Source organism: Vicugna pacos, chromosome 1, assembly GCF_048564905.1.
Source record: "Vicugna pacos chromosome 1, VicPac4, whole genome shotgun sequence".
Taxonomy (NCBI): Eukaryota; Metazoa; Chordata; class Mammalia; order Artiodactyla; family Camelidae; genus Vicugna; species Vicugna pacos.
The window spans coordinates 9,924,454-9,938,082 of record NC_132987.1 but is presented as its reverse complement, the minus strand read 5'-3'; the positions used below and the strand labels follow the sequence as shown (position 1 = coordinate 9,938,082).

General features: G+C 38.3%; 1 protein-coding gene across 2 annotated transcripts in view; it reads right to left on the bottom strand.

The window, feature by feature from the left end:
• The window catches only part of UBE2E2 (ubiquitin conjugating enzyme E2 E2), a 325,579-nt gene that overhangs the window by 196,396 nt on the left and 115,554 nt on the right, over positions 1–13,629 (bottom strand). The window contains exon 1 of one of the 2 annotated variants that reach the window (XM_072949060.1): positions 8,941–8,958. The exons of the other annotated variant lie outside the window; for it this stretch is intronic. Coding sequence (XP_072805161.1) covers positions 8,941–8,949 — 9 coding nt within the window. The 5' untranslated portion in view covers positions 8,950–8,958. Of the gene's footprint in view, positions 1–8,940; positions 8,959–13,629 lie in introns of those variants that run through there. 2 annotated transcript variants of the gene reach the window in all.

Genomic DNA, 13,629 nt, shown 5'->3' with positions numbered 1-13,629 from the left:
TGTATGTAAATGGAACTGTGCTGTGAGTACTCTCTTGGGTCTGACTTATTCTGCTCCATATTGTTTGTGAGATTCAACTACATCTGTGCTTTGGAGTTTATTCATTCTCATTGCTGTGTAGTAGTCCACTGTGTGAGTGTATCACAATTTATCCATCCTATCTTGATGGTACTTGGGAAGTTTCCAGTGTGGGCTATGACACTTTCTTCACTTACATACTTAAAAACAGATCAAAAACCCAGAAAAGCCAACTAATGCTAGTTTTCAAATGAACAACCTTCAAATTGGCAACTAATACACAACACTAATTACTGCACAAGATTTTTTTCTTATGCTTTTTCTCCCACTTCTGACTTATCAGGAATCTGCAGATTTGTTACTGGTTACTCTCAACCTGTGTTTCTTCACACACAAGCACTTGGATTTATCTGGTTCAGAGATGTTCATTCTCTCTTAATGGTTGCCAACCTTTCACAAGTAGAGGCAGCCAGCTCAGTCCCCTTTTTCAATCTCAGAGACACTTAACCTGTCAAAATACATTCCAAAAAACTTTCTCAGAGGTCACATATTGGGCAACTCCTGCTGTCTGTAAGAAGGAAACCAAAGATCATACGTATAAAAAGCCGCAGAGCCACAAAACTGCTTGCACTTAGTCATTAATGTAATTTTGGGCAGATTTTAGGAAGCAAGCTAATGTCTTAGAATTGTCTTTGTCTTTAGAAGTGGGTATAATCACCTCCAGCCCCCCATCACTTCCCCCTGTCTGAGCTGCTTTCCTGCAGGATCCCATGGCAAGATATCAGTGAATAGGTAGAAAACTGGGAACTACAGTACAGATGTTAATGAGACAGCATGCGGTGAGTTGTGATAAAAGTATAAAGAAATGCAAAGTAAGGACCGCCTATACATCCTTTATTGGAGACAATCTTCACAGCGGGCTCCTAAGCAAATTATTAAAATGTAATTTAAGCATATTAAAAAATACTTCTCAAAGACATTTCTTTAAAGAAAAAAACTAATTCTCTTTTATCTTTATTCCACAATCTTGGAGTCTGAGTACAATGCTCTGCAATTGTTTGTTAACTTGTCTGTCTCCTCTAGACAGTGCTCCTTTGAGGGTGGACACTGTAATATTAAAGTTCGTATACCTAGCACCTAAGTGATTAATAAATGATGAATCAGAGAATGAATTGAGAAAATAATTTTTTGAAAAAGGAAAGCTTGTGCGGAGAGAAAAAACACTGCATACGTGAGATATTATTGTTCTGAATTCCACTGTCTACCCGCCCCAAAGCTGCAGTCTTGGATGGTGAAAACAATGTCTTCATGAATTCCTGGAAGCAGAGGAGAGAAGCTGGTTCTTAAACAGGTGTTTGCTGGTACAGCTGCACTCGCCTGCACAGGTCTCCTCTGCCTGATTAGAGATGAACCAACTGCAATCAACTTAAATTTGGAGACCACCTGACTAAGAGTGCTCTTAAATCACAACTGATTCTGCTGTGCGGAACAGAACTGTGATTGTAGCCAACAGAAAAATGAATGCTGTTACAGCTACACACTGGGAAGGGTTAGGTCAGTGAATTGCTGGTGACTGAGCTGCTCCTCTTCTGGATGCCCTGTATTAAATTCCTACTGGCTATTAAAATTTAAGACAGGTTATTGAAGAATATTTTAGAGAGTTTAGCAACTCTTGACATAGTGGATCCAATAAATGTTTTTTTTTCTTTATCATTTTGTTACATATCATTTACTTTATGTGGCTTAAGAAACAACATGGTAGAACATTCTTCAAAATTTTGACTGCAAGTAACTATCACAAAATCAATACTTTTTTTATGTAACAAAATGAACTTGAATTTCATCTTAACAGCATTAATACTCACAAAATTAATAGTCATGGAAGAAAAGGGATATAAGAATAACGTAAGTCACTAAAATTTTAAAAATTAAAATTATAGACATCAAAAATTAGACACTGCTAAATTGAGAATCTGTTTTATTGTCATGCTAAGCATTTAAATTACCTTTATAAAACTTTCTTCACAATCCTTTTTTGAGCAGTCGCTGCTGCATATCTGATTAATACATAAACAAGACACTGATATTCTCGTTTTGATTACTAAAATATTTTCTTTTATTCATCTCAATTATTTAAGGTTAGCGGGGCCCCAGGCACTGTTTGGGTAAGAAAGTGATAAACTGACATCAGAATACTGAGGAGGAAGAAAAACATCTCACCAAGTGCAGCCAGCAGCAACTAATAGCTTTCGGCTGTTGCTGGTCTAATTGATGAAGGTGCTGTAACAGAAAGCAGTTCTGTGTGATTCATACATTGTTCTACGGAAATGCATTCTACTCCCTTATAATTTTCAAGCCTGGCTAACTCCAGGTTTCCCTTTCCTTAAAAGGTGGTTTCTAACAACGTGTTTATTTTAAAGCTAATAATTAATAGCGAAAGAAAACTGGAAGCCTGTTGAGTTTCCACAAAAGTTAAGCCTGTTGTTAGACTAAAGATATAATATTCTCTATAGGATTAAAAAAATATTCAGCTATGTGAAAACTTGTCAAATGCCTTTAGTTGAGTTGTTAATATCCTAGAATAGAAAAGATTAGTAACTGACACTTATAATTAACCTACTGGGTCCAGATTTTGCTTTCAGATACTATCGTCACATTATCACACATGGGTAGAAAATGACATTTTCCCAAGTATCATGGCATAACTTTGAGTGCAATATATTTAGCTGTTAAAGATCTGCAAGCAGTCCACTAGTTGAAACATGATGTTATTTTGACTGACTGCTGGTGAAGTTTCAGCTACACAAGTTTATATATTTATAAAGGCAATCACTATTTCCCTAAAGACTGCATATGAATTAATAAGATGTTCTCTTGTATAAGTACTACCCCTAAACTGTATTTAATGCTATTTTTCTTTAGCATCAATACAGTTTTATTCATAACACTAGAAAAATACAAAACTCAAGTTTTCAGCAAGTTTCTTTGACTTTTTTTACTCATCATAGTGTTTCCTCTGTAATTATCCATGACTCTATTATTTCCCTATTAGATCCTGGAAATCTTGGTTCATTTCTGAAAGCTTCTGGCTCAGCCTGCTTTCTGAAAAGAAAACTGAGTTACATACGAGGCCCTGGCTGGGTCCTACAGGGACTGAAAGATTGTAATCAGAGACTCCGCTCCCCTGAAGTGGTACCACTCTGTGATGGCAAATTAGTACTTAGGACGATATAGTAGCTTGTTAAATGTTACCCAGTGACCTTTTCTTTTTCAGCCATGCTATTCCCTCTCTTTACTCCACTCCTGCCCCACTCCCTGTCCTGAAACTAGGACCAGCCTTAACTCGGCCATAAGGCTGAAACTGACTGCTAGGGATGGTACCTAGATCAGGGAAGCTTAACTTTGAATTTGAAAGTAGATTTTTTTTTTGAAGTCCAAAGATTGTAAACCAGGCTTTCAAGTGGTTAAACGGTTTTCTAAGAACTTCCAAAGCCGAGTTTTTACAAGAAAAACATGTAAAAGAGTGAGAAAAAGACAAATTTGGAGGATTACTGATATTATAATTACAGTGAGAACAACAATTCTAGGTACCTTGTGAAGGAAACTGAACCCCTTTCAGGTCTAGAAGGGTCAAAGGAAGAGAGCTATTCCGAGTGGAGGAGCCCAGGGTGCGGAGGTCCACGCTAGAGGTGGAACAAGACTGGGCCTCAGAAAGGCTGAAGGGTAATCCATCTATTTTCAGGCTGCTGCTTGGCTTCTCTGGGAGAACAGCCTGCAAAAGCCACAAGCCTTTCAGAAAGTCCTGCTGGGCACGAAGTGGTCATGTCCACCACAGTCCGTAGTAATGGAAAAAGGAATGAAGTTTGAGGAAGGTTTCCCCAGCTAACGGACTAGAGGGTAATTTTTACAGGGGTCCACAAACTCCAGGGTAGAGCAGAGTAAGCAACCGAGAGGTTCAAGGTCCTAATGGAGTTCGGAAGTGCTGAGGGGATGGCAGGTCTAAAGCTGACTTGGTTTCCAGAGCGCGGGGGAGGCAGCTGAGTGCAACCGTCCTATGGACAGAGAGACCGCACACTTCTGCACCTCCGGGCACCGCCTTCCTACTGACCTGGGAGACGCAGGGAGGACAGGCCTGAGGCCCAGAAGTCACGCCCGTGAAAGGCCTCATTGGAAGGACAGTGAGAGGAGCGAGGCGTCTCCTGTACTCAAAGGCAGTCTTGATTAAGAGGGAGGGGAGAGCCTTAAAGGGGAGTAAACAGCTTTACAGACTGAATAGTTAGTCAAAAGAAGGTGTTTCAGATGAGAAGATACTGGAGTACCTTTTTAAAAGGCAAGGTTGAGTATTTTAGACCATGATTTGGAATAGCAGCCTATAACTAGAAAGAGATCACTTTACAAAAAATAAAGTTACCTTTTTTGCACACCCTAGATTGGGACTGGCCAATTTATACCTCTTATGCTAGAAAATATCAAACTATAATACTGTCACAATCCCCATAGAAATTAAAATGCCTGGTCTGTAAAACCTGTATTGAATGATTAATGCTGTGACTCCTCCTTTTTCAACTGCACAACTCAAAAAGGATAAAAAACAGCATGCTACCATTCATGTCTGTTTCTGACCATAAAAAGCAGTGTATGCAATATGTACATACCCTCTGTAACTATACTAAAATTTCAACTCTCATATAAATGATCTATGATTTTCTGCATTTTACTGTTATTTATTTTGCTATCTCCTAAAGTTTCTGTTTTACATATGAAGCTACCAGTTCTGTGCAGCAGAGGTAGTCTGGACTGCCCTCGGAACCCGGGGAAACCTAGGAAGACGGTCAGGAAAGAGGATGGGATGTTCCCAGTTGTAGTCAATGATCAAGGGTTTGAGCCAGACAGGCACCTAAGAACAAGAGTCCTTGGTAACAAAGAAATCTTGGTTGTGAAGTGGACAATATTTCATGCTCGTGCAAAACCGAATCCCAGAGTGGCAGAGGCTAGCCTACAGTCAGGCGCCGTTAGGTCAACGGAAGAAGATGAGAGGTTGGGACTAGGCTTCACCCGCATGTCCGACTAGAGTGGTCCATTCGGACACTAACAGCAGACAAATTCTTCACTTCCACATGTTCCCTGAAAACTCTTCTCCAGAATTTACTTTTGTTCATTATCTCATCCATTCCAATGCCCAAGAGTATTTCTTGACTTCACCTCCTCACCTTTGTTTTGAATATCCCCCCTACCAAAGTTTTCCTTTACTTCTCACTCAGTATCCTTTACTTCATAAATTTTTTGCCCAAGACTACTCTTTTCTTTCAATAAACTTCACACAAACTTCAGGTAGCTTTAGGAAGCAGCCTCCAGTGGAAAAACAAACACTAAATCTCTGTTACTGTTCAGGAGAGGCTAAGTTGTGCTGTGTAACAAACAGCATCAGAACCTCAGTACTGAACACAACAAAGGTTCATTTCTCATGACACACACAGCCTGTGTGCCGGGTGACTCTGCTGGGCTGTGACTTCATGTCTGTAGTTTGTAATCTAGGCTGCTCTGATATTATAGTACCATGATCTGATCACCATGGCAGGTAGGAGGGTGGAGGATCTCAAACTGGCAATTAAATGCTTTCACCTGGCCCCAAACCCACTGGCCAGAAACTCCCTTAATCTTGCTCAACTGCAAGGGGGAGGGAAGTATAATCCTTCCATGGACCAGAAGAAACAGGGAAGAAGAATGGATAAATACTAAGTCATCAGCACACCTTGCTTGGGCAACGAAAAGTTTATGTGCTGATACTGACTTCAGAGAAGCAAGAAACTGGAACAATGTTTGCTACCCCAAGTGCTTTTTTTTTTTTACCTGTTGCCTGATGGCTTACTTAATTCCTTCTTCTAAAGGGCCAGTTTGCATTTACTGACTGAGTCCTAGGAATGCCGGTGTCTGGAGGAGTGTGTGTATATATACATGCATCCACATAAATGAGACTGCATGCATATATATATCCACAGAAAATATTTAAGCAAGTTATTTGATTCCCTTTCAGTTCTCAATAGTGCCCATTACAACAGGCGGATTTAGGATGTTTAAAAAATCTGTCCGAACTGTATATGTGGAATTACATTCCAAAGAGGATTTGAGGAGTCTGGAAGCACAGCCTTTCCATTAAAGCCATTAATTCCACAAGAGAGCTCTCAATCACCAGGGACTATTTTCAGAAAATAAATATATTGAATGGAGAGATAACTAAGAAGAACCAGAGAAACTGTAGGTTTATATCTCGGGGAGGTGACTTGACTCTAATGTCTGACTCTTAATGATCCCTAAACATGTTACCTACAGTTAGGTAGGAAATTCCTCTTCTGAAACTGCTGCATCTTCAAAGTCAGAAAGAAACCTGCTTTAAAAAGAGGAAGAAAACTGATGGCAAGGACAACTTGAAAAAATATTTATATACTCCAGGTAGCCTTCTGCTGTTCTGTCAGGGTTCTGAATTAGCCACTGGTTGCTCTTTTCAGAAAGGACTGTTAAAAATGCCCGTATAGTATGCAGTAGTGTAGTTTTTCTGCCTTCTTGAAATGTCTCAGAGCGAAATAGATAAAGTAAACTAAGTTTTTAAAAAATCTGGTGCACGATTGTTCATAAAACTCATTAAGCCCTACCAATAAAATAAGTGTAGAAATATCTGTCTGTTGCAATAAAATATTCTAAATAACAAGCCTCTTTAAAAGAATGAGTGGTGAAAATGAGTTTTGAATACCTCCATCAAAGATATTAATAAGTACTTCTGCAAAAAACTGAAGAGTTGAGACTTTTATTTAGGATTGTTTTCCAGGATTTGATTCTGTCAGAATCAAGTTGATAGACTTGTTCTATAACTATAAATTACAAAGCAACTTATTAAATTATATGGTTAAGGACAACCGTGTCTTGCTTGTAACTCTCTCATGTTTTGCTTACATCTCTTTTCTTTCATAGTAGCTGTCAGAATATCACAAGTGAACTGAAAATAGGTCTATAAATACCTAAATATTTGTCTCTAAGGAAAGCAAAAAAGCACATCATGTGCTTAAAATTAACGTGCCATGAACCACTGTGGATCGAGTGTTTGCAGATGTCAGGCATGTGACACACAGTCTCTCGTTTAATCCTACTGTTGCCCTGTGAGAACCAAGACTCAGATACGGTCAATAAACTGCCCAAGAGCACCAAGTGTTGGAAGCAGAATCTGAACCCTCATGGATGTTCTTTTCTTTATACTTGGCTGTTTCTGAGCTTTGGGGTGGGGTGGGAGAGCCAGGGTCAGAGGACTGATGGTAAAGGAGCCACATCTGACCCCACCCTACCTCCTGCCCGCTTTCAACTCATTAGCACTGTTGGCCTTATGTGTCTTTCAGGGCTTTCAGAGTGCATGTTTGCTGCTTTTCAGACTTGGACAAATGACCACTTTTGTGTCTTTGCTCACGTTTCTTGCACTCCTTCAGGACTGTGGTGTTACTAAGGGAGGTGGCTGAGTGCTGGTCCTGCCAGCTCCACTGTAGTATTTGCTTTGAGAAACACAGTTCTGGCAGGTTTTGAGAGTGTGGACTGAGACACGTGTGTGCCTGGGAGTGGGTCCTGGCGAGATCACCTAGGTTCCTCAGGCCTGAATCAGATGTGAATGGGCTGGTGTCAGCTTCCTGTGTGAGTTTCTTTTCTAAGAAAACAAAGCACTATCTAGTCATTCCTCCTGTTGGAATTAAATGAAAACTAATTTCTGAATAGCCTCTCTTGACCTCTAAAACTGGGATCTGTGGACTTTGGAAACTGCTTTGATGGGTGCATATTTGAAATGGACCTTGATCTACAAAATAAATATTTGTAGCGTGTTAAAAACCAACACTTAAGATACAGAACTTTTTACTTTTGCCTTTCTCTGGACATTGCGAAATATATTTTTATCTTTGTGTAATTCTTAGCTGGGCGCTAAGATTTTTTTTTATAAATAAAGATTTTAATTACTTAAAAACTTATACTTGCATCTTGAGGACACTTTGGAAATTTGGAATTTCAATGTATTTAGTTTTTATAAGTTTTATAAGACATAGATAATGGAATTAAATATGAACTAACTTTCTAAACTTTGAATGTAGGAACAAATCCCTGAATGCTTAGGATTACAGAGAAGACCTCTGAGTGGTCACAGAGCCAGCCCCTCTCTTTAGTCCAGGACTGTCGCCAGTGTTGAGGTTACTGCTTTAACGTGCCCATGTAACTGGTTTTCCCTGTCAACCTTCAGTTCCTCCTGCAGATTACAAGAGGTATCCCCTGCTGGAAAGGCCCCAAAGTAATGAATTCTTGGAAAGATCAACCTAGACATTTGAATAGAACTGAAAAGCATCATTTTTATAGCACAGAGTGATAATTAATGTTCTAAACTATGGCCCTTAGTCATCCAAAAAAGTTTAACAAGCATGTTTAGTTCACTCTGTACAGTAAGAAAAAGGAGAGAGTGCTGTAAATGAGAAAGATTTCTGTTAAAAAAAAAATTGCTAGTGTTAAAAAAAAAAAAAGAAAGTCTGAGTCCTTCCTGCTCCCTACCGCCTTCCTTCCCTTCTGTGACAGAGATGGACCACATGCTAATCTGTCCTGAATATCTTGGATACAAAGATGAGTAAAACATGTTCTCTGTCCCCAAAGAGCCTGCTATGTAATGGTTCCAATAAACAGACAAGCAAATAATCTGAATACAGTAGAGTATTTTACTGGTTGTGTCTGAGACACCACTGAGGAGCACAGAAGAGAGAATGCAGGCCGTTTCTGAGCAGTATGGGGAAGCCCCATCAGCACTGGCTTCAGAAGCACAGTGTATTTTCCAGTTAACATTTCATTTTCTGGCGTGTCAGATAAATGAGGTGCAACTTTATCTGGAAAGATTACTGTCTTGAGACTTACCATGGTCATTCCTCTAGGATTTTTGCCTGTTTTGAGTGAAGAGTAGTCCTTGCTAGAGGAAAAAAAATTAGTTATTTCAGGCTGAAGATGGGCCAAATTGTAATTTTTGTATGAAGCAATCTGAACTCCTCAGAAGAAATTTCTTTTTGTAAATTCATGATATTGTTGGATATTCTTTATACAACTACAGAACTACTTTACATAAATTCATCTATTTGAGTGTTAAATATAATACAGAGTACCATCTGTATCACTTTATGTAATTTAACATTTTAATAATTTTTATACAAACTTTTATTTCATGTATAGTAGGTACTTATTCTCTGAGGATAATTCCACGAAACGGCTCCTTAAAGTGAAATCACTTAAAACTGAGATAAACATTCAGAGTAAATTGTGAAAAATTAAACCAAAAATAACTTGATTTCTAAATCCATTAAGAAAATCTATAATATTACTGAAACAGTGTTCTAATTAGGAGAGTGAAAACTCTTTTATTGGCATAATTTTTTGTATGCTTGATAGCACATTATTAGATTTTTTAACAGCATTTTTGGCTTTTACAGTATAATAGACACTTCGTTTTTTACAAAAAAAAATTAAGGTGCTTCACCAGTTTTTCAAAGGGTCTCTCTCTTAGTCCTTCGACAGTCAAGTCACTGCAGAGCGATCCTATTGGTGTCTTTGTGGGTTTTCTCATCTACCAGGGGCTTGGCATGTGATCTCAGCAGTCCTTCATCGCTTTAACCCATTTTATGAAAGCTTCTGAATAATTTCCAGTTTCATTTTACAACCAAATTGAATTTGCCCTGTGTTTGTTGAGAAACCAAAGTCTTTGCTAGGATGAGCATATATACGGACACTGGTATTAAACAGAAATAATGTTTGAGTTGGAACTAATTTTGTAAGTGGTCACTTCACTAGTATTTTCATTTTGGAATGGCTTTTGTTTCCCTGTGAATTTATATATATATTTATTTTCAACTGTAGGAACAAACTGGAAACTGGTATGGCTTAATATTTCTTAACACTCAATAGAACATTTCCTTTAATCTCTTAACTATTTATATCATTATGGATGGGACTCACTTTTTAAAAATATAATCCTAACATAGAAACCAGCTGGACTATGAGAAAGATGATGATTGCGGTGATGCAGATGGTGATGGTGATGCTGATGGTGACAGTGGTGCAGATGGTGATGGTGATGGCTGCCACTTGTGAAGCTCCTACAGCTAAAAACGTGCAGGTGCTACACTAGGCAGTTTAAAGAGTAATCCTTCTCCATGCTGAACTCATGGAGAAGGAGACTGAGGAAATTCATACAGGTGGTGAGTGTCTTAAATGTTAAAGACAAGCCATTCTAGTGCTCAAGTTTGTGCTCTGCACTACAATATCTTTCTCTGGTGTAAAGAAGCATTCACTTCAGAGTTTAAGAGTTAATGGTTTTGGTGCATATAATATAAAGTTCATAAAAATTTGATTAGCCCACAGTCGTAGGAATACATTTTTAGATTTTTACATACTTTGGCTATTAAGAATCATAAAAATGTTTCTTCCTCTTGTTTGTGATTAAGAGATAGTCCACAAATACATATCCTTGACTCAGCAGATTCAAGAGTCAAAATGGAATGAAAGATGTGGAATTAATGAAATTGGATTTCTGAAACAAATCTCATAAAATATAGTAATTTTTAAAAAACTACCTGACTTCATGAAGTAAATCCAGTACTAACAGCTTATTACTATTTTCAGAGAGAGAATGGTACACCATTTCCTAGTGTCTATCTATTTAATGGAACCTATGACTGCCCACTGGAAATGCAGTTATTTTACAATGTGTATTTTTCTATAAGCCATTACCCTAGGATACCAGAATTCAGCTTTGATATATTCATAAGTTGAAGGAGGAAATATACATATTTTACAGTCTTTAAAAAAAATTTAAAGCCAGTATTTTATTTCGGTTTTTGTTTGTTTTTGGTGGGGGGGGGTAATTAGGTTTATTTATTTATTTTTAGAGGAGGTACTGGGGATTGAACTCAGGACCTCATGCACGCTGAGTATGAACTCTACCACTTGAGCTATACTCTCCCCTACCTTTTACAGTCTTTTATAACTGTGGAATCTGGAATTCCAGATGGTGAATTTTCAGTTGTTTGAACGTTTTCTTTCTCATTCATAGAGCAGCTTTGATCATGGCCCTTGGTCAAAGATGCTGTTTTTATTGTTAAAAAGCTCTTCAACATCAAACATATGAGGAAGGAGTCTAAAATTAGCCCATTAAGTCAGGCACACAGAACCTTGTGGTCCCAGGAATATTGGCCTTCCTGTAAAATGCCTCTTAAGATGAGTACAACTTCAGAAGTTATTGCTTTACTGCCTTGGATTTTTTTTTTAAACTGTTGTCCCCTAGCACGTATAACTGAATGATGACCCATTCCGCATGTAACGCCGTGTCACTGAGCTGTCTTTCAGGCTTAGATCTTTTGGTTTCTTAAATTCCCTCCTAAGAAAAATGATGGGATTATACTGTTTAAAGTTGTCTGTTTCTTGCAAGTTATTGATTCACATACATACCATCATACTTTTTGAACATTTCCCCAGAGACGAGCTCTATTGTTGATTCTCATTCATCATGTCTCAAAACCACCAAACCTGCTGAGGCATTAAGCATACTTTTTGGACATGCTCTTAGAAATATGGCAATTGCCATACTGAAGCAATCCATCCAGCCATCATGTTTTCTGCTTTGAACATAGTTCTGTCTTGCATTAGAAGCAGGCTTTAAGGTCCTCTGAATTGCCTACTTGGACAGTAACGTGCAGAGGAGAGAAATTTCATTTTAATTGCATCCAGTGATCTTTTTATGCTCCAAAGCATGAGGACTGGTTTTTGTAATTCTAGCCTAGTAATTGTGGCTCTATTTATATTTATTTAGGTCCCTAATCCCTAAACCAAGCTTCTACATTGGGGATTTTAGATTAATTTTAGGTTAATTTTATATTATCTTACGAAAACCCTCTCGCTTTTTTGTAACAGGTTTCATACAAACTACCACTAAATCTAAGCTAAAATAGGAAAGAAAAAAACTCCTATTAACACATCTTCACTGGATAGATGTGGGCAAGCCTACCACTACTGGCCATCTGATCTATAAATGTGGTACGACTGACAAAAGAACCACTGAAAACTTTGAGAAGGGGGCTGCTGGAGGTAAGGAGGGGCTCTTTGAAGTATGCTTGGGTCTTGGATAAACTGAGAGCTGAACAGGAGTGCAGTATCACCACTGATACCTCCCTGTGGGAATTTAAGACCGGCAAGTACTACGTGACCATCACTGAACTGTTTGTCTCAACTGGCCATTTGAGTTTAATAGTAAAAGAGTGGTTAATGATTACAGTGCATCATAAAACCTTCAGGAGGAAAGGAGAGTTTTTTGCGGACCATGTGTTTGTGTATGTGGCAGTTTTAAGTTACTCATTTTTCAAATCAGTATTTTCCGATGGAAACAACCTGACCAACAATCTGTCATAGATTCTTGAGACCCATTAAAACAAAGTTTAATGAAAAAAAAAAACCCCTCTCAAATATCTCAGATATTTTATATCTGTTGCCTCTTTATATACCAATATTCTCATGGAGGAAGTGGAAAATACAGTCTTTCCATTATTTTAGAGCTGTGAACATTTCTCAAAAGATGTATCAACTCAGCAGAACACATTTCTGCTGTATTCCATGTTTTGTTCCCTCCTTTTTTTTTTAAACCAAAAGCAGGGTTTTTTGTTGTTATTTTTGCTGTTTTGCTTTGTTTTATTTTAGTGGACCCAATGACTCTGCTTCTTTAATTTCTTCTCTTAACCCATTTACATTCTTTATAAAACTTTTCGTCTTTTCTCAGTTCTGTATTACGTTTCTACCGGATTTCCTTTTCTGTCTTTGCCCTAAGTGTGTCCCTGTTCTGAGTCACTGTCTAGACCTTTCATGTGGCACTCACTCCAGTGAGACACTGGAGTGTGAGAACAGTGGGCTCCTGCTCCAGCTGTCTCCCAGCTTACAGTCAACACAGCAAATGTGGGAATGCACTAACTCTAGACAGTAATGGGAATTTAGATAATTAAAGAAACACTGAGGAAATTTAAAACAAAGTAAACCCCACTATAGTAATGGGAATCTGGAAAGCAAATGCCCTGGTATTTTATATACAGCCTTTCTATATAAAGTATTCTAGGAAACAGGATGGAATCAAATTCATGATCATTAAAAGCTTTCTAAATAAATTTTACTATATTCTCACAGGAATGGAGTGAAAGGAAGAATGGATAGATGTGTTCCTTGAAGTGGCGAAAAAACAAGGAACTGTGAGAATGGCATTTTCATGTTTAAAGGCCTGGTGGCAGAATGAGGAAATCCTAAGCTCCGCCAGCAGTGGAGGTGGAACTACTGGACTCATCTGACTGTACTGAGAGAGGCTGTTCCAGGTTCTGGAGATGGGAAGGAAAAGAGATGAAGACAGTCAAACAACACCTGGTGGGAGATACCAGGAGAAAGATGCACAGACAAACAAAAACTGTTCCTGGGTGGGACTCTTATAAAGGAAGGGAGTAGAAGTGAAAGCTGAAAAGAAGAATAAATGAGGCTGTTGATTAGAACATTTTCAAAGTTTCTAAAAGATGGACTAGTGATTAA